The sequence below is a fragment of the Abramis brama genome (assembly GCF_963993115.1).
Source record: "Abramis brama genome assembly, chromosome: 22".
Classification (NCBI taxonomy): domain Eukaryota; kingdom Metazoa; phylum Chordata; class Actinopteri; order Cypriniformes; family Leuciscidae; genus Abramis; species Abramis brama.
This window is the reverse complement of record NC_139984.1, coordinates 12,529,923-12,555,274: the sequence shown is the minus strand read 5'-3', so window position 1 is coordinate 12,555,274 and position 25,352 is coordinate 12,529,923. Positions and strand designations below refer to the sequence as shown.

Sequence of the window (25,352 nt, the reverse complement as noted above, 5' to 3'; positions counted from 1 at the left end):
TACAGATTGCACTTAGTAGATCACTCTGACTTTAATGAAAACAACTGTTTTGCAGAGCGTGCAATGTTTGCTGTGATGCATTTACACGGCTTTGACCAGCGGATGTCGCTAGTGTCACCTTCTGCTCCGCTGCTTTGCGCATGCGTAGAAGTGCGAGAAAATAAGTCATTATTACGAGAAAGTTTCTCATTATTATGAGATGTTAAGTCATTATTTCGAGAAAGTTTCTCATTATTACGAGATGTTAAGTCATTATTTCGAGAAAGTTTGTCATTATTACGAGATGTTTAGTCATTATTTCGAGAAAGTTTCTCATTATTACGAGATGTTAAGTCATTATTTCGATAAAGTTTCTCATTATTACGAGATGTTAAGTCATTATTATGAGAAAGTTTCTCATTATTACGAGATGTTAAGTCATTATTACGAGAAAGTTTCTCATTATTATGAGAAAGTTTCTCATTATTATGAGATATTAAGTCATTATTATGAGAAAGTTTCTCATTATTATGACTTAAAGAATCTTTTTTTTTTTTACTCAACGTGGCGGAAACAGGCTTCCATACATGAATGATCAGCGACTAGTTGACGTCAAGCTTAAAGCGTCATGGCAGCCCCATTCATATATGAGGTGAATCTGTCTATCAATTTAGCTGTTCGGTGACAATTTCGTTTAACTGTTCCTTACACCTTGAAAACTACTTTTGCCAAGTTTTACCAGGTCAATATCATATCAGCAAAGCATCACTTCAACCATAATGATGCTGATACACTATATAAACCTATAAAGTGATAATTTGGAGAAAACGACCATAACTGCTTTTTGATTTTTATGGGAACAATTATATGGTCACTTCTGAGTAAAATGAGCATTGTTGTGGTATGTATAGTCTAATTAGTAAGGCGACTACTGTACATGGAGTCATATTCCTGGTTTGGAGAATGTTTTTCAGCAGACCACAAGATGGCAGTGCAATAGAGGTAATGCAACATTTCATGAACAAAATGGGAAATATTTGTACCTAAACCGTTCGAGGATAATACAGAATTCTCAGTGAATCTGTTTTTAATTTAACTCAGATGAACTGTTCGGGGATGATACAGAATTCTCAGTGTATCTGCTTTTTATTTAACTCAGATGCACAAAATAGCAAACTTGACCACATGGATGGTTCTTTATTTCGAACACTGTACAGCAAACACACAAAACCAAGCAGTAGAAAGAAGAGAATAGCGGTGTAAACAGAAGTGCCTGCAGGTGGAGTCTCAGGGGGAATATAGTTTTCTAAGCTTAACTCGTTTTCCTCGAAGTTGAAATCCTCAATGCAACATTACAGCATAATGACGCTGCCTTGTAAGAGACGAAACTCTTGACACAGGCTTAGCAGATAGGCTGGCGAAAGAACACTGTGGTTCACTCGGAATCCAACTATCAACCTTTGCATGGCACTTCTTTTCTTTTTATTCAAGCACCTGTGTCCTCAAAAATCTGTAACTGCACAAGTTGGAAGTATGCCGTATACAAATTTCCCTTCAGATATCTGCAGGTTGTGTAAGTGTTGTAATTTTCACATAGTGCACAGTCCTGAACAAATGCATTAGTTACACAACAACAAGCCTTGACCATGTTAGCAAAGGTTATTAAGACTCTATCCTGGCCTTCTTTCATCCTAATATAAAGTATGCTATGTTTTTCATTTGGCAATACACACAATTCAAAGCTCATTCATCCATTCAACACTAGAACACATACACGTCCTGTCCAGGATTTCTACTGCTTTCACAGAGGAAACGTTTGTAAAGGGAATCATGGCTCAAGGGTCACGCTTCACTGAAAACCACAGGCTCATGACATTTACACATAAAAAGGTCTCATATCTAACAAATCAGAATCATTACGACAGTGTTTAAAAATCATTAGTTCGTTGGCACAGCATTGTGTGGGAAGAAACAGTTTAAAAAATAAAATCACAGAAGTTTCATAAACGTATCTAGGGAGTTTGTTAAATATTGGCTTTTTGGAAAATAATACTAATTTGTTTTCTGCAATCTTCAAATGCTTAAAGTCTAAATGCACATAACACATTAAATAATTATGTAATTGTGTCAGCATGTACTGAGCTCAAATTAGGTTTGGCTTCTTTGGACTTCAATTCATTTTTCACAGTTTAACAATATGTGTATGAGATGAAATTCACAAGCAATTCAACAAGCAAACGTGTTTCTGTTTGTAGCGTGCATTTCAAAACTCTCATACTTTGGGATATTTTCAATCTAAAATCTAAAGTTTGATTACTATTGGTACCTTGTTTGTACTGAAAATTGGCATGTTTCATTTTTCTCTGTTCGTGATATCTATATTATTTAAGGGCTCCCGAGAAAAAAAAGCATTCTTGACATCTGTAAAACAAATACAGATGGGGGGAGGGGGGGATGGGGGGATGGGGGGGGGGGATGTGCAAGTACACTATCTTCATATTATATCTAATATGGAAATAAATACTTTTCAGAGGACCATCAAAGGTTTGGCAATCACACATTGATACAGTCTGTCCCGTTTTCCTCTCTGGTTTGTAAGGACACTGAACCAGAGTTTTTAGTTAGCTGGATGTATATGAAAATATTTGAAACCCTGCTTTGCCACATGCAGATGAGGTTCAGAATAGCAACATAATGTTTGTTGATCAGAGAAGCATGACATACTGTATGTACGCTATCTAGGCTTTTCCCTACAGTTCAGTGTTTGTAAAAAGTGTTATACAGTATGAGCCCTAGAAAAACTACTCAATAGACACTACTGTCACTCCACTAAGCTAAATCTTCAGCATTGTTCATCAAAAAGCCCCGTGCCTCATGCTTGATGTTAGCATCGGGCTGTTGATAGTACGCTTGGTTAGTTTTCACATTCGTGAAGAGAAAGCAAGAGACTACAATGGCAGCTAAATCGTCTGATCGATGTGATGCTGAGTCTGTCCTTCCCAAATGGTCCGAGCGCCTCTTGAACGAGCATGTCCATATTACCACAGCGAATGTAGACACGAAATAGAAATTACATGAGAAGGAATCGGTTCTGACGTCTGGGAGGCAGCATGTGTTTGTGTGCATGTGTAAATGTGTAAATGTTAGTGTTGTTTATGTAAGTGGAAGCAAGAAGCTTAGCATAAGAGGTCTGTAGATGTTGGCGACCCACTGGCAGTCATTGAGGAACAGTTGCTTTTCGTTGAAGTCCTGAGAACTGAGGAGATCAGGACTAATGGAGAAAGAAACAAAACAAATAACAGATCATGTAATACAACCATTTATTAAAGTACATTTAGAAGAAGGCATTCAGAGTGACTGCTGTTGTAAAATGGAAAACAAGGCTTGCAATTGATTTTTGATAACTGCACGGTTCGCAGTAAAATGAAAGAGTGTGTTTGTCAGCGCCATCCACCTAGAGTTAACATGCGGCACTGACTGAACTGGTTTTGACATGTCATTACACCCTTGTCAAACTGCTATACCAGCAGGCTCAATATGACAGATAAACGCTGAAGTGAAAACATAATATGCATTTTTGAAATGGATGTATTAATTGTGCATGCGAGGGCTAGCGGTGACAAATACCTTCAATTCCTCATGTGGATCTTGAGTGGAAGATTCGGTTTCCCTGACAACTACAGCCTTGGTTACCAACATGTCAGGGTGCTGTTGCTTGGCTTCTTTTATTGCCATGGCGAGAGCCTTGGGAAAAAGTCATTTATTTTTCAAGTTAAATGAAAAGAAGAGGAAACAAGCAGCCAATGTAATAGTAATATGCTTTCTGACTAATTAATTTGCACTTTAAAGTCGCCATGAAACAGAAATTGGGATTGTCTTTTCTTTCCTATTGTGAAGTATATTAGAGTGAAATGGCTTCTCGAAAGAGAAATATTTATGAGGATGCTTATTTTGTCCATCAGAAATTGATTGTTGTTTGCTAATCTCATGTGATTGAGAGACTGCTTGGGGGGAGGGATTATTTCCCAGCCCTCATGCACAGAAGTTAAAGTGGACCTATTATGCCCCTTTTTACAAGATGTAAAATAAGTATCAGGTGTCCCCACAAATCATTTATTATACCATGTTGAAAATGGCAATTTTGGGGTGGGAAAATACACATTGTTTTTGTGTGTGTCTCTTTAAATGCAAATGAGCTACTGCTCCCTGCCCCGTTTCCAGAAGAGGGTGGAGCCTTTACACATTGTGCCTCGGATAACTACGGCAATAAAAAAATTCAGGAGAAGCAATATGACTGTCAACGAAAATAGCGATTACAATACAGTATAAAGCTAAAAAAATGTTTATCATAAACTAGCGCTAAGATCCAGAATGTGCCCTATACCTAAATTTATGGTCAGGAGCTGCTACTGCTATACACACAGCGAATTTAAAAGTGATCCCCCACCCCCGGTGTTATTGGCAATACCGGTGTTGTTGCAAGTTTATATATTGGTGTGAAAATTTCCTCACCATGACAACAACCCTATTTCAAACCCATTAGATTTTCGTTCATCTTCGGCACACAAATTAAGATATTTTAATGAAACCTAAAATATAATTCTGTCTATCCACTGATCAGAACTAGGTAATCAGAACTTTCATGCTCCAAAAAGATCAAAGAGCATTGTAAAGTCATCCATGTGACTCCAGTGGTTTAATCCTAAATTTATGAAGCAATGTGATTGTTTTGGGTGTGTATTAAAAGTATGTATTCACACAATATCTTCACTTCCACACATCTGCAAAGCTCTCCAATGTGCGTTCACAGGAGAATCTCTTTGGCTGTTCACATGACAGCAGACATTATTGCAATGCAAATGGTCCTGGAAGTGCTGCACTGTTAATAGCAGAAAAAGTGGCTCTTCTTCTTCCCTAGATTTTCAACGGATGGGCAGTAATATCTCAGGAATTATTTAAAAAACAACTTCATTTGTGTTCCAAAGTTGAATGAAAGTCTTATGGGTTTGGAATGTGAGTGTGAGTAAATGATGACATTTTTGAGTGAACTAACCCTTCTAAAGTTGATATAATCAGATATCAATATATATCTCACTAAAATGCATTAAAAAAAAAAAAAAAACAGCCCTAGTTCCTCCTGCACCTACCTGATCTTGATCAACATCATCGTCACCAGTAATGATAATCCTCTTTTCAATTCTTGTCTCTGAGTAGCCTCCTTTCACCGTCTACAAAACAAAATGACATATAAACATTTTCAATCCTCCACGAAGACCTATTCTATACAAGAGGCTAATAGCTTATTTCAGATACCTTAGTAACATGTGTTGTAGTGGCTGATGTTACGTTCTCAGTAACCATTAGAGGAGAACCATCTCTACCTAATGATCCCAAGTTCACCTGTACAAGAATATAGTGAAATAAACACTAGTCAAAGCAAGAAAACTATAAGGTAGGGACTTTCATACATCACAAATAACGCAGGCCATCTGAAGCAAACTCTGGAACTAAAGTTGGAAATAAAAGCAACAGACAGAAGGACAGGGCAGAAGCAGAGACAGAAGAGGGTTTGGAAACTCAAGTTCACCAGATGAAAGAATGGACATGCTTACAGGAGAGACTCTCTCTGTCATAGAGTATGCAGCCTCTCGCATACCACTGATACCGTGGTCCTATGAGAGCAAACAGAGAAGTTACAATCCAGATGAGATCCACCACTGTGCAGGTAAGTAACAAGAGAAAGTAATTACACTTACTTATGTAATTGATGATAATTGACATAATCACAGTCTTCACAGCATGTTCCTCTAACCTATCACACAGTGACATTTCCCCAGTAAAGTATGTATGATGAGCTAAAAGGTCTTTACCGGGTCTGCAATCTCCATTATGGTCGTGGTGACCTCAGAGCCATTGGGCTGCGTCTCGATCTTGACCTCGGTCTTCCTTAGAGCTTGGGAGGCAATGATTTCACTGCTCTCTCTACTCAGAGGATGGATTGGGGGCGATTCAGAGCTCTCCCTTCTCATCGACTGGGCATTAGCTTGTTCTTTAGATTCTTTCCTCATGGCTTGGGCAGCTTTCACTGACCGCGGAGCTTTCTTTGGTACAAAAGGCTTGGGAAAGAAATGAAACAGATCAAGTCGAAACCTGGGAGTGATCATGAGATTTAAGAAACACAGTGCCAATCAAATGAATTTAACAGCATATGGTGAGTCATGGTTCAAAAGAAAAGAATAAGAAGCAATGAAAAATATAACACAATTGTGAAATCAAAGAAACCAAACCTGAACTGACTGACTGAACTATGGAGGGCAGCATCAAATGGAATGGAATTAGCATCAATCAACAACTCAAATTCCAATGCAATTTCATGCTTTGCTTTGATGCCCTGTAGAACGCGAGAAAAAAATAAATGGGACGTGATTGCATTCATCAGCACAATATGCACATTTACACTAACCAGTGATTGGGTGAGCCAGCAACTTTGCTAAAAGAGAAAGGATGCTTGTCTACCTCCGGTTTACGTTCCTCCGGTGGCTTCTGTTCTACAACGGGCTTTGGTTTCTCTACGGGCCTCTGAACTTCTACATGTTCCTCCTCAGGAAGGTAGATAGGATCTGCTCCCAGTATAAAGGCTGGATGAGTGGGACGGTCAGAGAGGCCAAACTCAGCTGAGAAGTCTCTCTCCCCCAGCTCAGTCATGCCTCTAGAAAATTCCTCCATACCCGTTTGGAAGTCCATGAGCACAGTGAAGTCCACCTCAGCCTCCAGGCTGGACGTTGAGCTAACGGTGATACTCGAGCATTTGCGCTCAATGCCCAGGTGAGTCTCCTTCAGGTACAGAGTGTCTGGGTCAGGGTCATCTTCTGATACTGATCCCAAGCGTTTCTCCCAGGGCTCTCTCTGAAGAAGCACAAAAAGAGATCTTGGTGCAAGGAACCAGCTGTGCTACAAGAGCAAATGTCGACTGACAGGTAAAACAAGGCAATATAATGGATGTTACATCTTCTTCACATGACAAGAATGAGACAACATTGTGGTGACTGATGGTTAACGAGTCTAGTAGGGATGCAGGGGTTAGTTCAACTCAAAAGACTAGCTGAAATGTCAGAAGTGTTACATGTCTCTGAGGAAAAACTGAGACTATAATATGCTGATTTTCACCCTAGGGTAGAATACTGCACATCTGTATTTCTATGTCATATAATATTCCTCTGTAGGACATTTGTATAGACATTTTTTATGACTTCATGTTAAATTCATGCTAAGTGTGGCAAGCCTAGGACTTGCTAAACAGTGCCAATGAATCAATGCATGTGGTGGATGCATTAAATGACATTTCTGTGTAGGACTGTTGTGTAGGATGGTTCGGATCATGCAATCATGCTGTGATGATGAAAGCAAAAGACAGAAGGCAAATTGTAGTGCTTATGTATACAAAAAATGTGAAAGCCAAAGATTTTGCAAGATTTTTAGCAAGGAGGTAGCAGTGGATGAGTGGAAAAATGAGGCACCTGGGCTTCCTCCTGAGGCTCCGCATGAATTGCTGGAGTGGGAAGGGGCTCCTGGAATGTGAGATGAAATAATAGGAAGAGCAATGCAAAGTTAGTGCACTGAAATTTGAGATAACAGGGAAGGAGCCCAGACTAGGCCCTGAACCAACAACCAGACATTTATATAACTGATCGAATACACTGACTGACACAGATACAAATGAGAAGTCTTTACAGTGTGAACTACAGCGTACAGTACATTGCACCACAACAATTGAAGGTTAAAATATATTTTGGCAGCTGGGTGCAATTTTTTGCACTAAATGCCACTACAGAGCCTTTTAATCAATCAAACCATTATATCTATAGTAGACATCATGATACCCAAAGAGCAGTTTTGCAAGGTTATTCGTCAGGCTCTTCTAGTCCAAAGTCTTTCTACTGCCAGAACAATGTTGCATCAGCACTTTTTCTTAATTTAATTTCTTTCAGTTTCAATGTTGAGTGAAATAAGGTAGCATCTGCGTTGACAACAACAGTTGTCTATGGAAACTGCTGCTCAGTGGGTGTTTGCATAAAAATAAATTAAAAAAAGCCATCAAGGTTCCCTGCAGTTTGTTGAAAAAACTGAACAATTTCTTTCCCAGCTAAGTCAAAGAACAAATGCAAAATCACTAATAATGAAGCTGGGTATATTATTTTCTAAACAACAGCTAAAACCATTCCTTGTTAAATCAACTTTCAGAGCCCTTCTCATGAACAGTACCATGGCCATTTTTGAAAGTCTTGCAGAAGCCCTTTTGTTTGCAAAAATGGCACTTTAGCATAACAGTATGGTGCACAGGCCTTTAATTCCTTGCAACAACCATTCCCTACATGCCTGGTAAGAGGGAACCAGAGAAAGAATGTTGGAAGGAAAGACCGCATATCAGGTGGAAAGTTAGTGGAACGGAAGCCTGAAGCTTAAGCAATGGAGATTATGTGGAAGATCCTAAGTGTTTCTCAAATGCGCAAGCAGATGTTGAGCTGTGCAGAGGAAGGAGAGGAAAAGAAAGTGGCACATCCTCATCCAATCAGACAGCGGTTATAGTACATCATACTTCTATCAGCCAATAGTAAGATTAGACAAAAAAACTACTATTCTGCTCATCTCTCCTCAGAAACAGGTTTCTTATGTTTTACCGACATGTGCATTACACAAATCTATAGATATGGATGTGCCGTTTCATGCGATGCTTTAGTTCCTGTGAGTGACAAGCAGATTATCAAGCAGTTGTTACCACTGGTTTCCTCTTGGAAGATTCCATGGTGGAGCTCTTGTGAAGACTGTTGCCAGAATCGCTTTTGGTGATTGGTTTGGTACGTGTATCTCTTGCCCACTGGGATTTTACAGGTGGGTATATAGGGGGAATCTGGTCAAAGGCTGGAAATGCTGAATTGGCGGGAAAGTCAAACATAAACAATGGATCTTCAAAAAGAAACTGATCTTGTTCGATACTAAGTCTGTGTTCTGCACTGTTCTTGAGATCTCTTAATTGGGGCCTGTCTTGGACAGACTGTCGGTAATATTCTCTTACTTCCCTAATGTGACAATTACTCATCCAGTCTTGCTTGGAAAAAGTTCCAGTGCTTTCTAAAGCTGCAGAATTTCTGGGCTGCAACAAGCCATCCAGGGCATTATCGAACCCAACTTGCTCTTCCTTAGAGTTGGTCCCTTCACTTTCTTCAAATGATCCCGAAATGCTCTTCTCACTTGGTTGTCCTTGCAGCTTGGCTCCTTTATTGCCTTTCAACTTCTTCGACCTCTCAGGCTTCAGCGGAACGATTCGTTTCACCTCAGACTGTGATGTGTCGCTTGCGGTAGAATCGTGTCTCTGGATTGTTGAGCCTTTACCTTTAGGATCTGGTTTAGACATTTGCCTTTGTAAGGTAGCTCTGGTGTTCTCGGATTCTTTTTCACAGGATTGTCTCTCCCATCGGCTTTCATTATATCGATCTCTCATATATTTGTCTATGGCTGCATTGGGAGAAGCCTCTCCGAAACTTCTCTCTACATACCTTGCCAAGTCTTTATTCGTGGTCTCGTCTTGTCTATTGGTTACCCCCATGTACTTTTTATCAACCCAGAGTCTCTCTGTTGCATATTCATCGCATCCATTTGTATGAATGACATTCTCTGACAAAGATCTGTCCTGCGGGTGCCCATTATCATATGCTCTCTCCTCCAATGAACTGGCGCCCTGGAAATGGTTGTACCTTAAAGCAGGGCTTTTAGCACGATTTCTCAGGGGTTTCTCTGGTGATAGGATGGTTTCTGCTGAGGTCCTTTTTACTATACTTTGTTTTTCTCTCGTTTCACTGTGTGTAGTGATGGTTTGTTCTCTCATTCTGTCTTCTGTCTCTCTGATGAATCCAGTGGCTAATGAAGCTACTCTAGGACTCCTGCTCTTTTCGTCTTTTTTACTGAGGGGCAGGTCTCTTTGACAACCATCTTGCTTCTCAATCAATAGGGACTCCTCTGAGGCCTATATATCAATAGAGTGAACAGTTTCAATGGCCTGTCAATGCCAACACTCCCTCTACTATAACTTGTATAGCGCATATCTTTGCAATATGAATCAGACAAAAACTTATAAGACAAGACAACAATTTTTGATCTGAGGAGGGAAAATTCATGTTATCAAGTTATATGTAAAATGTTGGATGGATGTTTTAAAGTTAAACAAAAGGGAGACATTTATGTACATAAGTACTTAAAATGTCATTTGCTTTTATTATCAAGCAATATCATTGTCTTTATAAGACTAATTAAAGAAAATGCGTTCATGCTGTGTTCAAATAAACCACTCCAGCCAGATTCTATTAAAGTTCAATATTGCTGCTAGCACTTGACCAGAGGCATGACATGAAATGGTTCAACAGCATCCACTTAAAGAGAGATTAGTCACATGAAAAAGAGTGCATGAATAACGAATCAAGCATTTGGCACTAAATCCGAGACTGGTACTGACATAAATCTGAATAATCCTCATCAGGAATCTTAAGGCAGAATCAGTATAATTTTTTTAGCATCTTTCTTTTTAAAAAGTCACCCCACAATACAATCCCTTGCAGGTTCTATTTACTCACAGATTTTTTCTCCGGAGTGCTACCGGATGAAGCTCCAGAGAGACGTTTCTCTCTGTGGACCAGTTTGCTGTTGGGCTCTCTCAGCGCTCTTTTCAGCTCATTGATGCTGGCTTGATGTTTTTGCAACACATCCTCTGGTTTATCCAGGAACTGCTATAAAAACAAACAGGTCAATCGGTTGAACCACTTACCTCCAGCAATTTCTTAAGTGAAGGCTTTCTGGAGACCTGCACAGTTGTTTAAAAAATGTTTATCTAACAGAGGTGGGTACATACAGTAAGTATGTAAATGCAAACATCACATGAGAATCTTAAGTGTAGTTCTGTTCTTAAAACAAATGAATTCGCCTTCCAGTTATAAATGTATGTTGAAATAATAGAAAACTCTGATAAACCGATATGAAATGCCACTGAAGTGCAACAAGTAATATAAATGAAGGTATCTGTTCGATCGCTTTAGATTGGACATTATTCCTTTATTCAAGAGAATATTTTAGACGAAACATTTTAATCTAACACTCTAATACTGTGCATAGTAAACAACCAAACATAGTGTCGGCCCAGATCCGGGCCACATCTGGTACATGTGGATTCAACACGTACCAGACATGGGCCGGATCTGGGCCGACACTATGTTGCTGTCTGGGCATTGTGATGCCTACAAATAATGACAAATTGAACCCCTGTCTAAATAGTTTGAGCCCATTTCTTTATGCCAAAAATAATCACTACATCTTTTCTTCAACATTTAAGACAACAAAGCAGCACATAAAACATGAAACATGCTGGTGTAGATAACAGATGTCAGATGGACTGCCATCTTTGCTCAGTTTTCTCTCACTTCCACTAGAAGACAATTACAGAGAGTGAATGCTCAGGCAGTTGATCGATGAGAAACAGTACCTCCTGTTTAGGACGTGGGGCCAAGTCCTGGTCCGACTGGGATAAAGGGGTGGTGGGGAAAAGGGTATGTTGGTGCAAGCCAAGGAACGGAGGAAGAGGCAAAGTGAGGTAGTGGAGACAGAGAGGCAGAGCATGGTTGAATTCATAAAGCAGGCAGCCAAACAGAGAGAGGAACTCTCATACAAACATCGATGTTAGCCATGGAAGTACAGAGAGTGAAAGCGGTTGTGCCACTGCCTCAGATTCAGTGTTTTAAAGTTGTCTTAGTCACATAACATTGAGCAACAGTGGCATCAAGTTCAGTGACACAAATCTCCTGATCTTTCTTTTCATTATTCATACATGTCTTATGAGGTGCAGACAGGCGTGTACTGGAAACTATCCGTGAGCATGGATAAGCGATACACCAATGACATCCCTAATCTCTACAAAATCTCTCCAGCACAAATCAAAACATGAACTGTTCTGCAAGTAGTCTAAGTCAACTCTGCAAGTAGGTGCTAAGTCTAGACTAATCTGGAAGTATATAAAAACATAAGCTCTGCTAGAACAGCCTAGTGGCAAAACAAAAGTAATTTCAGAGGCAAATTAAGTTATTCAAATTTGACACAAATTTGACATCAAATGTTTTTTTAGATAATGTGCCCTCTTGAATCGCACGCAATACGACCAGGAATGTGTATTAAGGAACTACAGAATCAGCAGTGATTTCCTATTGACTTTAAGTAGGAAAAAAGAACAACAACAATCATAAAAATATCTCCTTTAAATAGTTGAAAAATAACCATTATACCAAGATGATCCAGCTGTTAATGGTCTCATCCTGTTCTCAAGAAAAGCCATGAAGGCTGGAAAACTACATGATCTGCCTGATGGCTAACAACACAGCAATCACGTTGCTATTTTTTCGAGGCACTCTAAAGCCATGCTAGCAGTGTGTATGCAGATTTAGAGTGCAATTGAGACAATGACAGACAGACAATTAGACACACAGACAGATAAATCACGCTAAAAATACCTCCGTCTTAGAGTCTACAGGAGAGCCTGACTCCTCCCTCTGTCCGCGAGAAGAAGCGAGAGAGAAGCGATAGTTAGAGGACAGCAGTGAAGTGTTAGAAGCAGGGAGAACAGTGCAGAATCTGAATTAGACTGAGGAAATTAGCAAATAGGGAGAAGAAGGTGAGTGTTCAGGCAGATTTGTAGAGAGGCTGGAAAGTTAAATTCAAAAGCATTGTTAACAAAACAGGCAGGGATAAAAATATATTTTAGATTAAGTCAGGGGCAGAGAAGAAAGCCAAAGGTGGGAAAAGGTGTCGGAGTGGAAGACTTTTAATTAGAAGGGACAGCAAGGGAAGTGTTAGTTTAACTTAATGTGATTGGAATTCTTGAAACTATAGTAGTTGTTTGAATCTGCTAGGAAGAATATTTACATATTGCCACCCATAACGCAGAGACAATATGAACTTAAAACTGCTTCTTTCTCATAGAATACTTAAGTAATTTATTAGAGAAGGGGAAAACACAACTATATCAAGAAGCTGACACTAAATACGGTTGTGTGCACAGAACCTTGAGCTCCATAGTCTTAGAGGGAGTGGAGTCACTCTCTAGTCGCTGATCTTCAGCTTGTTCATGATCTTGGTCCAGGTCCTGATCCAGACTGGGCTCCAGGTAGTCCTGGTCCAGCTCATCTCTCGGAAGACTAGGCACAGGCTCGCTACAGGTGTGCTGGGAGAGTCTGTCCATAGTGTCCCCTAAAGCTGACTCTGAAAGAGATACAAAGAAATAAAGCATGTAGGGTTAGAAACCCAAGTAGAGGTAGACATTTCACTTTCTAGAAGCCTGTTCCTCCACAGCCCCCTTCAAATCTAAAAGGAAAGTCTCAAGTAGATGACCTCACAAATATAGAGTGGGGTCCAAAAGATGTGATCACAACAAAGTCACACAGAAGCTCACACAGAAGGCTTTGAGACCAGGCAGCTTTCTGTTGATCAACAGGGGTCAACTCATGTGACGAACTTGAGCACGAGCAATATCTGCATGGGGATTGGCAGATCATCCCAATTCCTAGTGATTTAACTGGAAATTCCGCAGAGCAACGTTACATGATTATTTTAAAATGCAAAACTGTTACCCAATCATAGCAGTGGGCGTTTACTTCCAAGTCTTGAGTGAGACACACCCATCAAAATGGAGTGTTTGAAAGAGAGGGTCAAAAACAGGATAGAAAATAGCTTATTACATCTAAACTAGGATGATTTTTGATGTAAAAAATCTTGATGAAATTATAAGTGAATCTCATAGAACATAAAATTAAAAAAGACATCCCTTTAAGACGTTCTGCAATTAATGTTTGTTTTTCAATTCAATGCTTCACTCTAACCAGAGGCGCCGATTTATGTTTCTGCTGGTGGATGCTCACACTCCATACACACACGTTCAAACCAACCAAATATAAAACACATTTCCATGAGCAAATGATAACTGGACTAATTATACTGTACACATACGCAACAAATGCCCCATAAAACATTTTAATATTCTCATTACTCAGTAATTAATTATAGCCTACTGTTAGTTTTTCAAGAGTACGCTACAGTAATTTTTTCCATTTAATGGTGCGCTTGATGAATTCATTACACAAAAATTGTATTGTGAGGAGAAACGCATGGACTGCAAATACATTACCAACCAAACAAAAGCACATTCTATCCACGAGTGTTTTCATGAGTTGCACTCTCGCTGATATCTGATGATCAGTAGCAGTTCACTAAATAAAATAATTAAATAAATACCTATTTACAAAAAGCACTTTACTCAAAAATAATTAAGTAATAAAATAACTAGAGAATTGGCTTACTAAAATCAGTATGAAAACGCTATCTCTTGAAACAAAGGTAAGCCTAAATCCGTAATTTATTTACAATTTAAAGGTACACTGTGTTATTTCATCAGTCAATCGTGAAAGTCTAGTGGTTGAAATCTTCTGGCAACATTAAATCCAGGAGAGAAGACGATTCTAGAGAAAGAATAAGTAGAGATTCATGAGTGCACAAAGTTTGAGCGTGCGCACGTAACATCTGAACGAGAGCAGAGCAATGACTGTATATTTGAGAACGCGCGTCCAGTTTTGTGCAACAGTGGGTAACACTTTATAATAACGTTCAGTTGTAAGTCATTTATAAGTGGTTAGTTAATGATTAACTAATCATTTACAAAACATTCATAAATGATTAGCAAGTGATATACTAACATTTTATGTATGTTTTGTAAATTCCGTTACAAGTCATTTACAAGTGATTAGTAAATGATCAACTAATTATTTACGAAACATGACTATGCATTCATAAATGATTAATAAGTGATATGTTAATTATTGTATGTATGTTTTGTAGATTCAGTTATAAGTCATTTACAATTGATTAGTTAATGATTAACTAATCATTTACAAAACATGAATATGTGTTTCATAAATGTTTAATTTTTTTTTTTTGTTGTATGTATGTAGCAATTAGAGGGTGCAGAAAGTGTTGTAAATGCCTTGTATACACGTACAGATCATTTGTAACAGGTAAGTAACAATGTTCAACACAATGATGTGTAAACGCATGAATAAATCATTTACAACACTTTCTGCATCCCCTAATCTAAAGTGTAAACTATTCATCACTTGTAAATTACACATCATTCGTAGATCAGATTCGTTGAGCTTATGCCTTATTGATTCTTGAAGTGGTAATCTACGAATGATGTGTAACACATTTACAAGTGATGAATAGTTTACACTTTAGATTAGGGGATGCAGAAAGTGTTGAAAATGATTTATTCATGCATTTACACATCATCTATAACATGTGTTGGACACTGTAGTGTGTGCTGCAGTGTAAGTGCTAACTGGTGAGGGTATAGACAGCTGTCTTCTCTGAAACACATGGAGTCTTTAACCACTGTGCACTTGACGTGAGCAAAACATACAAAAAAATTTAACAATTTATTAAACATTTATGAAACGCATATTCATGTTTTGTAAATTATTAGTTAATCATTAACTAATCAAATGTAAATGACTTATAACTGAATCTACAAAACATACAAAAAATAATGAACATATCACTTATTAATCATTTATGAATGCATAGTCATGTTTAGTAAATGATTAGTTAATCATTTACTAATTACTTGTAAATGACTTGTAACGGAATTTACAAAACATACTTAAAATGTTAGTATATCACTTGCTATTCATTTATGAATGTTTTGTAAATGATTAGCTCATCATTAACTAACCACTTATGAATGACTTGCAACTAAATCCACCTGCGAGTGAATCCGCCTCTCGACATTTTACATTGAAATAAAGCCATAGAAACAACCTAAAATGAATGTTAAAATGTTAAAATGAATAGAGAATATCTCGTGTTTTCCCGTGGGTGCTCAAAAACTGTTATTTTTATCATTTGTAATGAAAAGTCAGTGTCAAATCTTAAAACTGCAATTAAAAATGCTTTTTTTACTTAATGATGTCAGACTTTCAGACCTCACTGTAGTTCTTTCTAAAAACAGATTCACTCTACAAGCATTAATCGTAAAAAAAAGAGAGTATTTTTAGCAGGAGAATGTGAAAGCTTTCAGGTGGATATCATTTTCACTTGGATAATGGGTAAAACATTTGTAGACTAAATTAAAGGTCAAAACTTGAGGTACAAATTCAAGTACGATTTGGGCAATTAAAGGGCCCCTATTATGGATTTTTGAAAATGACCTTTCATGTAGTGTGTAACATAGCTCTAAGTGAATGAAAACATCCTGCAAAGTTTTAAATCTGAAAGTGCACCGTATATAAAGTTATTGTCTTTCAAAAGTAAAAGTCGACTCTGAGTCAGTGAAATGAATTGTTTTTCAAACGAGTCATAAGCCGTTTCGTTGTGACGTCAAGACGAAACATTAGCATATTTCCCACCCACTTATTGCGCGCGCAGACACCAGGGAAAACTTGAATGCCCTCAAACCAGCAGCTGATTCCTGTGGATACTGGATAGCATCATGTCGAGAAGACGCTGTGCTCTATAATGTGAAGGTAAAGCCAGTTTTTTTTCACTGCCCAAAAGGACGAGCATGTGAAGAATCAGTGGTTAAAATGCATCTTTACCATGGTATCACAGCGGTATAATCCTAAACTTTTGCTGTGTTCCCTTTATTTCACTGACGACTGCTTCTCAAATGTCGGAGTTCAATGCAGGATTCGCAAACCGCTTGCTCTTGAAAGATGGTGTTCAAAATACTTAGTTTTGAGTTTTATATTGTGTAGGTCTCCTGCTAGCTGGCTAACTCACGTTATCACTGTCTTACTGAAATACTTCTGCTGATCAGTTGTGGGACACTATTACCTAAAACTGTGTCTATTAATGCAGAATGTCTGTCGTTCTCACTACTTTGAGTAAAGATTAAGCATGGAGCAAGATTTCTTTTACCAATGTTTATGTTACATCAGTCATTCATGCTAGAGCTCTGCTAATGTATACAAACATGCAGTGTTATTGATAGTTTCCACGTGTTCACCGCAATATATTACAAAAATACTCTGTAAATAAATTAGTACAGGTAAAATAATTGGTTTGTTGATGGACATGCACTTGTTAATGCTGATGGTGAGGAATTACAGTTGCAACATCTCATAATGTACCTCAAACTGAGTAGTGTATCACTGAGAAACACTGAGTCCTGCTCGTGTCGTACTTGCGATGGAGGTTCGGGTTGAATAACAGTTCTTCCGATAATGTTTCATCATCGGACTCGCGCTCGCATTGATATAGTAAAATCAACGTCATTGTTCGTTACTGTGTTTAGTTTACAGTGTAGGAAGCCTCAGGACAGCGTTGTTATGGCAATGGGCGTTTTTGTTTTCGATGGGCAGAGTATGCGGTAAACCAATCACAACAGACTGAGCTGTCTGGCCAATCAGAGCAGAGTAGCTCGTGCAAAGGAGGGATTTAGAGAGATTGATTCATTTGACGAGTCGTTTGAGAATCATTGAAAAATGTGGTGATGTGCAAATGTATATTATGAGGAAATTAAACTGTTTTTTGACCTTTGGTGCATGTAAACCTGTTGCAGGAGACTCCGAAACAACATTAGGAAACTTTAAAATAGCATTATAGGGGCACTTTAATGCATGTGATGCATTAATTAATGTGATGATCATAGTATCAGAGAAATACTTACCACCATCTATGCTGCGGGACAGCAGATACCTCCTACTAATTGATCGTTCAAATTGAGGAGCTGGCCTGTCAATCAAAGCACTGGCCTGGCGAGTCTGGGCTTGGGTCCGCCCACTGTAGCGGAACTTCGAGCCAATCACAAGAAAACCTTTAGGGGGAGGCTCAGGAGAGACCAACCTATAAGAGAAATACCAGAAACAATGTTAGAAGAAAACATGTAACATGACAGAATGAGAGTGGATTAAACATTTCAAGTGTCTAAGCCCAAGTCAGGCCTGTCAGCACTTTTTAACGCCGTCAATGAACAGAGCTGGAGTCAAGACCAAACACTACAAGACCAATATTACATCCCCAGATCCATACTAAGATCTGAATTAAGTTCTTAATTAAAAACTTGTTTTCAGACTTAGATCACGGCGCCAGGTAATGAGACTTTTTGTGCTCTGCAATGTCGGACCCTGTGGCTTTTTTGTCCGATCAAGCATGTTGAATCAGTCGGCGTCCGTGCTGTCACTGAGAGAGAGAACTCTGATTGACTTTTGGTTTGGATTGGATTTTCCCTGAGCAAAAATGTTCACAATGACATGGCCGTCTGGAATGAAGTGTTCAACATGATTTATATTCAGAATGGTAAGCAAGCACCGCTTTGTTTACATTTTTTATATCCACAGTCCTAGTTTCGGTTTCTCTTTCTGTTCAACCCCAACTTTTTTGACACAGATGCACACGTCGCGAGGCGATAACACAGTCGGCTTTCGTCACCGCTAGTTCTTTGATGTCATTTTGGTGTGTCATGGCCAATAGGCCCATGTTTAAGCGGAGACTCCAACTCTGTCAATGAAGGTACAAAGAAACAAAACAAGACCCAACACCTGCATTCTCACACTTAAAAAAAATGACTGTGCCCAGTGTTGTGGCAATGGTTTTAGAACAGTGAGCGCCTACCTGAAAAATGTGTGGTGTTCAATGCAGACCTTCCACAAGCGCTTAGAAGCACGGTGGTTGGGAAGCTTGAAGCCAATGGTGCTCTCAAACTGCTCGTACTGGGAGTGCAGGGGAGTGTTGGCATGTGAAGGGGAGGAAGTGGGGGGTGTGAAGGGAAAGCAGAGTTGTAACGTGTTACTTGACAGGAGATTTGACGAGGTGTAAAATCTGTGTGCTGCTAAAGCTCAGATCAACCGACAGGGCACAATTCTGCATGCCTTTATTTATCCAAACAGAACGTAACCAGAATTTCTAACGAATGCTGCACAGAAACTGCATAAGAATGAGAGTAAATATTAAAATCTAAAAGATCAAGGTCCACAGAATGGAGCCTGTTATGCTGATAAGATGCTGAACAGTGAAGCATCTTGAACAAAGGCGTTGAGATATTGTCGAGCATTCATATTTGACCCTCGCACATGTTGTGCAGAGTCAAAGAAATACCATGCTTTTGTGATAGAGTCGAGAATCCCATTGTGAGAGGAAAATCAAAGAAAACAACTCTGTAAAAGCACACAGCAGAATCCTTAAGACTTCTAATAAAGACTTCTGCAACTTATTTTGCCTTCTTTCTTTCCTCTCTCCGCATTGAATTCTCTCCTAACCTCATCTCTTCTCATTTTCTGCTTCTCTCTCTGTCTCTGTGCCCACTAGGCAAAAAAAATTTCACAGCTCAGCCTAATGTTTTAAAACCCTCATCCTTTCCACACTCAGCAAGCTAGCAAACACTAAAGAGCAGAACCTCAAACAATACAAGTAGTGTTTGTTGAGACATAATTAAAGACATTTTTTAAATGGCGTAATTAGAAATGTGCTTAAGAAATATTTTATTTCTTTTGTGCGAAGCGGTGGAAGAACACCCACATCAGTCTTCAGAGCACTGTGTAATTTGAAAGCCTGAAGAGTGATTTCAAATACTCGAAAAATGTCCCATTCTTTTCTAATAAAACCACATCATGCAGATTATCCGCCCATTTTCTCACCCACAGCATTTCTTCACCCACAGTCTTAGTACGGCATCCTTATCTAGCTAATGCTTGAACATGCATCTACAAGCGAAATCTAACAAGAAAAACCTGGAAAATCTCAAAAGACCTTTTTCTCTACCTCTCCAGGTCGGATTTTGATGTAGAAGTTGCTTCTCTTGTAGGATATTTTGAGGATCTTGGGCCAGGCGAATCGGTTGATTCGCAGTCGGTCTCTATAGATTAAGAGTCCACTGGCACACACTCCCAGCATGATGTCAATGCCTTCAGAGTCCTTTAAAACGCATAAACACAAAAAATCTAGATGCTTAGCTTTTCAGTCACATTTCAGTTTCAGACTGTCAATGGCACACCAAGGGGTTATTGTAGGATTTCATCCTGATCTGAGCCTGTAAAATTGCAAAATTGGATCACAGGTCTGTTCTAACAGGGTTGTGGACCGCAGGGGAAAACATTGTTAAATCCCAAAAATGTAAATACAAATAACCATATAATCATGCAGAGTTGGGATGGCAAAATAAATAGGCTTATCTTCTTTCAAAAGCCATGATAAAACACTAACAAAATCTCTTTTTGACATCAATTTCTTCTAACTTGCAAAGGGCGCGTCCAATCAAAATTCAAAGTATTTTGATGCAAATTCGTATGTCACTTGGTTATAGAACTACTACAATTGCCATTTCTGGCGCAGTGCGTGTTTCATGTGTTAGGCTGGAAAATCATTTTCTTTTCTCGTTGTTCTTTTCAGACCCCCTGAACGGGAACTAGAATCACCTACGCACCAAATATACAGTTTAGAATGTACCATGTACAACACGGACACTTCAATTCAAGCAGAACCATTTCATAAATCACAGCATCATACCTTAGCATGATGGAGATCAACGCCATACATGGAAAGTTTCTTGGCGTTCTCCAGGAAGTTGATCTCAGCCTCAGCAGGACTCATGCCCCTGGGCACAGGTCATCATTTTGAGAATTTCATAATTAAAGAAACTGTATAAAAACATATGTTACATGTTGCTGAATATTTGAGCTATTTAATTGCTTGTGCTGCTTGCTATCAGTATCTGTAATTAGAACTTTCAATTTAATTGAATCTGTTAATTTAGTGTTTATTATTTAGTGTATATTTATTATTATTATTATTAAGTGATACAAATGTGGGCAATTATTTATGCATTTTAATAGGGAATTTGGTTACACTTTATTTTAAAATGTCTGTGTTTCAGTGTAATTATACATTTAAGGACTGAGTAATAATAATGAACTACATGTACATACTATAGGATTAGGTTGTGGTTAAGGTTAGATGCGTGTAATTATTAAATTCAATTCAATTCAATAAAGTGTTTCCAGGAATTTTCAAACCGTTTAAATTCGGTACTTTATATTTTGTGATCCCAGACCTATCTTGGACAAACTAACAAATTGACTGCAAAAATGGCTTGCTGTGGTCTGGGTCAGGATATAAAACGATATATTAATTTATTAAGATTCTAAAGTCTATTCAATGCTTTAATCGTCTACCATAATAATGTTATGTCTTTAGGTTATCTTCATTTGGGGGACTTTCTCAGCAAACACTGATAAATGTGATTAATTGGGATTATTCCAATTAATTAATCAGCATATCATGTAATTAATATGACTAAAATGAATTGACAGCCCTGGAAACGACTGCTCCCTATGCAGGCCAGCTCTTCTCACCTGTAGGTGCGGTGCAGTTCCATCACCCTCTCCTCCAGCTCACGGGTCTGATTGGGGGCGAAGCGAAACTCGCTGATGTAGTCTGTCCCGTGTTCCTCTGGGTCATAGTCTCCCAGCTCAGCCTGAACGGCGTACGAACCCAGCAGAGCGTGAGTGACGAACGAGCAGGGCAAACGACCTGACAGTATGTCCTCCCTCAGCTGCAGACACAGGTAATACCTGTCCATACAAACACACACGCAACGATCAAATCACAACCAAAGTTATTTAATCGCTTTAAATTACATTATTAGTGGTCATTTGCCTTTATATATTTTATTTATACCATACATTAAAGATACAAGAAGAAACATATAGAAAAAAGACACGAAAATACACAACGGAGTGATATGCGTACCATGGCTGTGCAGTAGCTTGATCTAACATGTAGTACTATATTTTGTATAAAACAGAAATGCTAAGTATTTCAAGTGAATTAGTCTTGGAAGTCTAATACGTAATACGTATCAGGGTTGTTATAGTTAACAAAAACTTTACTTTTCGTTACTTGTAATAAAATAAACATTAACTGAAAAATATATTTTTTTAAATCTTACTATATTAAACTTATTAATTTATTTTGTCTAGTTGTCTAGACAAAAGTTCTCATTTTCATTTAGTTTAACTTGATGTACTAAAAGAACTAAAACTAGAAATGAAAAAAAAAAAAAAAAAACTGCATGGACACATATGTACAAAAAATCCAGAAAAAAAACAATTTGTAAATTAAAAATAGAAATAAAAACGAATTCAAAATATTATTAATAGTAAATTAAAGTATATTAGTATCTCACTGATTCGTATAAATAATTTACCATTGAAATTAAATTAATGAAATATTTTTACATTACACTGAGGACAATTTATAAATTATTCTATAAGATGATTATATTTGTAAGAATATATATTCTTATGAATATAATTATATTATAGGTACATACTCAAACACATCAAATATATTGTATATATTATTTAACATTATTATTATTATTATTATTAACCATCCATCCATCCATCCATTTCTTAAAACTGCTTGTCCTATGTAGGGTCACAGGGATAATAAAAATAATAATAATTATTATTATTATTATATACATTTTAATTTAATTTAACATTTTCTCCAAAATTAGGTTAATGTGGGTCCATTTCCTTAAATAGTGCCGCTATCAAAACATCACAACCAGCACAGCAACACTGGCTCAAACAATGACGTGAATTTAGGGTGGAATTATCTGTTTTGCGGACCAATACCAGACAGTGGCAGTGTTCGGCAAACGTTTTTAAAGACAGTCTTTATTTTCGCCACAGAAATTACACATTTCAGCTTGAACATGTTTACACTCACCGTGTGATGTCTTCAATCAGCTGAGACGGATCGGGAGGATAGAATTTGACAGCAAAGGAGAAATGCCAGGGACCCACTAAAAACAATCAGACACAAACTCACATTCATCATCAGATTCGGGCAACCAAGGTTACAGAGCCAAGGTATCTTATTTTCCTACACTTACCACGGATTTGTTTCTTGATTTCTTTTGAAGGATCTAGCCAGTTCTGAAAGAGAGAACAAAAATTCCTCTATCAAGCAGGTCACACTGATAAGCAAATGCCGCAGTTTCAGCACAGTCTCCTCCACGGCAGGAGCAATCACCTCATACATATTCTGTAAAATGGTCAGCGCATTAATATTCTACAGCCACAGGAGCACTAAAAGAGTAGATAAATGTCATCTCTGGCGCACCGCACTCCAGTAAGGTCACCCAAAGCCCGGTGACACACAAAAACATTTAATGCCAGCTCATCTCGGTCCAGAGGAGATGAAAATAACTGCCTTATTCACATCTCACAGTATCACTAATCAAATCAATAAATGACCACTGATATATGTAAAATATAAAAGCGGGAGAGAAATTGTCTCAGAAACTACTTAAAGATTTTTCCACTAAAAGCCTGGTTATTTTTATCTGCCCACCCGGCCCGCAAATGTCTTCATACTGTAACATAAATCTTCTACATTACATATGAAAAATGGCCAATTTCTGTTCCTGCCTTTACAAGTTTCTCTGACAAACCTTGCACTCTCCATAGGTCTCGCTTCTCATGCTTGATACATGTGGCTTTCAAACGGAAATCATTCAAACTGCAGTGTGATCATATTTGTTGGCCTGGGAACAATCCCTGCTGATCACAGCAGCAGGCACAAGAGTCTCAACTGGGAAAAAGAGCTAAGTGGAACTAGACTGGGATAGCCGTGGGAGTGCAGGCAGGGTCATTATGGCTAAACTAAGACTGGGGAGTTCCTCAAGAACATTTCAGTCAATCAAATCCTGCCCCTAACAGTCTCAGTCACAAGGACTCTCAGAGCCCCCTAATAACCACATTACCTCAGCCCATGTATGTGCACGACAAAGCCAGTAGTGCTCTATTTTTAAATAAAGAGGTCATGGTAGTGGGAATATAAAATATATGGATGCTCTTGTTAGAACGAGATCATGCATATTGGTCAACATACCCTGTTGTCTAGTTACGAAAAGCATAAGATTGCTTTGGATGTTTGCATTTGAATACAAGTTAACAATCAAGTTATTCACGTAAACAATCGATAAATGAATCTATAGCATTACCATTAATAGGACTGTTTATGGACAATCAGAATGTGCTCTGTTAAGTTACAGCAATTATATAAGAGAAATTCTGTCATGTCAACTCTGAGTGTTTGGAATTCATTGTAATTTATATGACAATGTTGATTTATTTGGTCTTGGGAGAATAGATCTGCTACGCTGCTGCTGCAAAGCAAGTACAGGACTTGCTACTGCCAATACATACACGACATGCTGCTGAGAGCAAGATATGCTGCTGCTTTACGATATAACGTATATGAATTACCCGTGGCAGATCTATACAGGTGGAGCTGGGGAAGGTGGAGGGTTTCTGAAAACAAGCTGCAACTTCTACAGCAAATGCTGAACAAGCATTTGAAGGTTGAACAGCGAGCTCATTGGCTACTGATACAGCAGGAACCAATCAGCTGTGCCCTACAGAGAATGATGTGATTGCAAGCAGATTGAGTTGAGAACCGATCAGCCAGCGCCATCTAGAGTTTCATGACAGAATTTTGTTTTAGTACAATGGGAGGATGTAACTCTGACCTTTTGGCTCTCCGTGTCACTGAAGGATAGACCGAAGTAGTCCTTCTCCAAGAGGTTGAGATGTTCACATACCGCATCCAGCAGCACTTGTCCTTTGCAGAGCTTCTTTACACAGAGATGAAGAAGAACAGAGAAAGAGCACAAGAGAAAAGGGACTGATTTAGTGTTTGTCGTAGAAAACACCCCCTTCCGATTTTAATCAAAGTCGGGAGCATTGCTAGTCTCTTTACTGGGGGAAAGTAACCTTTCCTTGAGTAAATGATGGTACCTGGATTTCTGGATGGTACCGGGATTCTAAAGCAGATTAGAGCTGGGCGATAATATAGTTTACATTTTGTGAGGATACAAGCAAGCAAGCAGTTGAGATTTGCTATATCTAGAATATATTGCTTTATGTCAGGTATAATGCATGTACGCAGATAATGTTGAATATGCTTATTTATACCATGGTATGTCTGAATACTCAATTCTGATTGGCTTAAAGGAGTGCGTTCAAACCGTTTAATGCACAAGTAGTTCCAATCAGTTTAATCACTGTTATACTAAAGGTACACCATGTAACTTTTGCACTCTAGCGGTTAATAAACAAAACTGCATGCATCTCTCTCACACACACACACACACACACCAATAGCAGACTTTGCTATGTTTCACCCGTTTCACTTGAAATAGTTCAAACAGTACAGCCATTGTGCGTCTCTGAGCAACACGGTTTCAGTTTCGCTACTGAATGAATCCACTTTTTTGAACGAAT

At 38.4% G+C, this 25,352-nt stretch overlaps 1 protein-coding gene across 11 annotated transcripts in view; it reads right to left on the bottom strand.

Moving 5' to 3' along the window:
* Nucleotides 1-1,161: 1,161 nt before the first annotated feature.
* LOC311073301 (band 4.1-like protein 1) overlaps nucleotides 1,162-25,352 on the bottom strand; it is a 63,021-nt gene continuing 38,830 nt past the window's right edge. Inside the window, exons 4-25 of one of the 11 annotated variants that reach the window (XM_084098927.1) lie at nucleotides 24,599-24,703; nucleotides 22,958-23,000; nucleotides 22,792-22,867; nucleotides 21,408-21,626; nucleotides 20,563-20,650; nucleotides 19,807-19,971; nucleotides 18,673-18,770; nucleotides 17,729-17,904; nucleotides 13,076-13,272; nucleotides 12,525-12,563; nucleotides 11,507-11,542; nucleotides 10,605-10,757; nucleotides 8,756-10,000; nucleotides 7,497-7,547; nucleotides 6,708-6,885; nucleotides 6,496-6,617; nucleotides 5,850-6,095; nucleotides 5,592-5,651; nucleotides 5,293-5,379; nucleotides 5,127-5,207; nucleotides 3,607-3,723; nucleotides 1,162-3,250 (exon numbers count right to left, since the gene is read on the bottom strand). In XM_084098927.1, the coding sequence (XP_083955053.1) occupies nucleotides 3,245-3,250; nucleotides 3,607-3,723; nucleotides 5,127-5,207; nucleotides 5,293-5,379; nucleotides 5,592-5,651; nucleotides 5,850-6,095; nucleotides 6,496-6,617; nucleotides 6,708-6,885; nucleotides 7,497-7,547; nucleotides 8,756-10,000; nucleotides 10,605-10,757; nucleotides 11,507-11,542; nucleotides 12,525-12,563; nucleotides 13,076-13,272; nucleotides 17,729-17,904; nucleotides 18,673-18,770; nucleotides 19,807-19,971; nucleotides 20,563-20,650; nucleotides 21,408-21,626; nucleotides 22,792-22,867; nucleotides 22,958-23,000; nucleotides 24,599-24,703 (3,588 nt within the window). In that variant the 3' untranslated portion in view covers nucleotides 1,162-3,244. Of the gene's footprint in view, nucleotides 3,251-3,606; nucleotides 3,724-5,126; nucleotides 5,208-5,292; nucleotides 5,380-5,591; nucleotides 5,652-5,735; nucleotides 6,096-6,442; nucleotides 6,886-7,496; nucleotides 7,548-8,755; nucleotides 10,001-10,604; nucleotides 10,758-11,506; nucleotides 11,543-12,524; nucleotides 12,564-13,075; nucleotides 13,273-17,728; nucleotides 17,905-18,672; nucleotides 18,771-19,806; nucleotides 19,972-20,562; nucleotides 20,651-21,407; nucleotides 21,627-22,791; nucleotides 22,868-22,957; nucleotides 23,001-24,598; nucleotides 24,704-25,352 lie in introns of those variants that run through there. The other 10 variants (XM_084098919.1, XM_084098922.1, XM_084098923.1 and 7 more) reach the window with 10 other exon arrangements.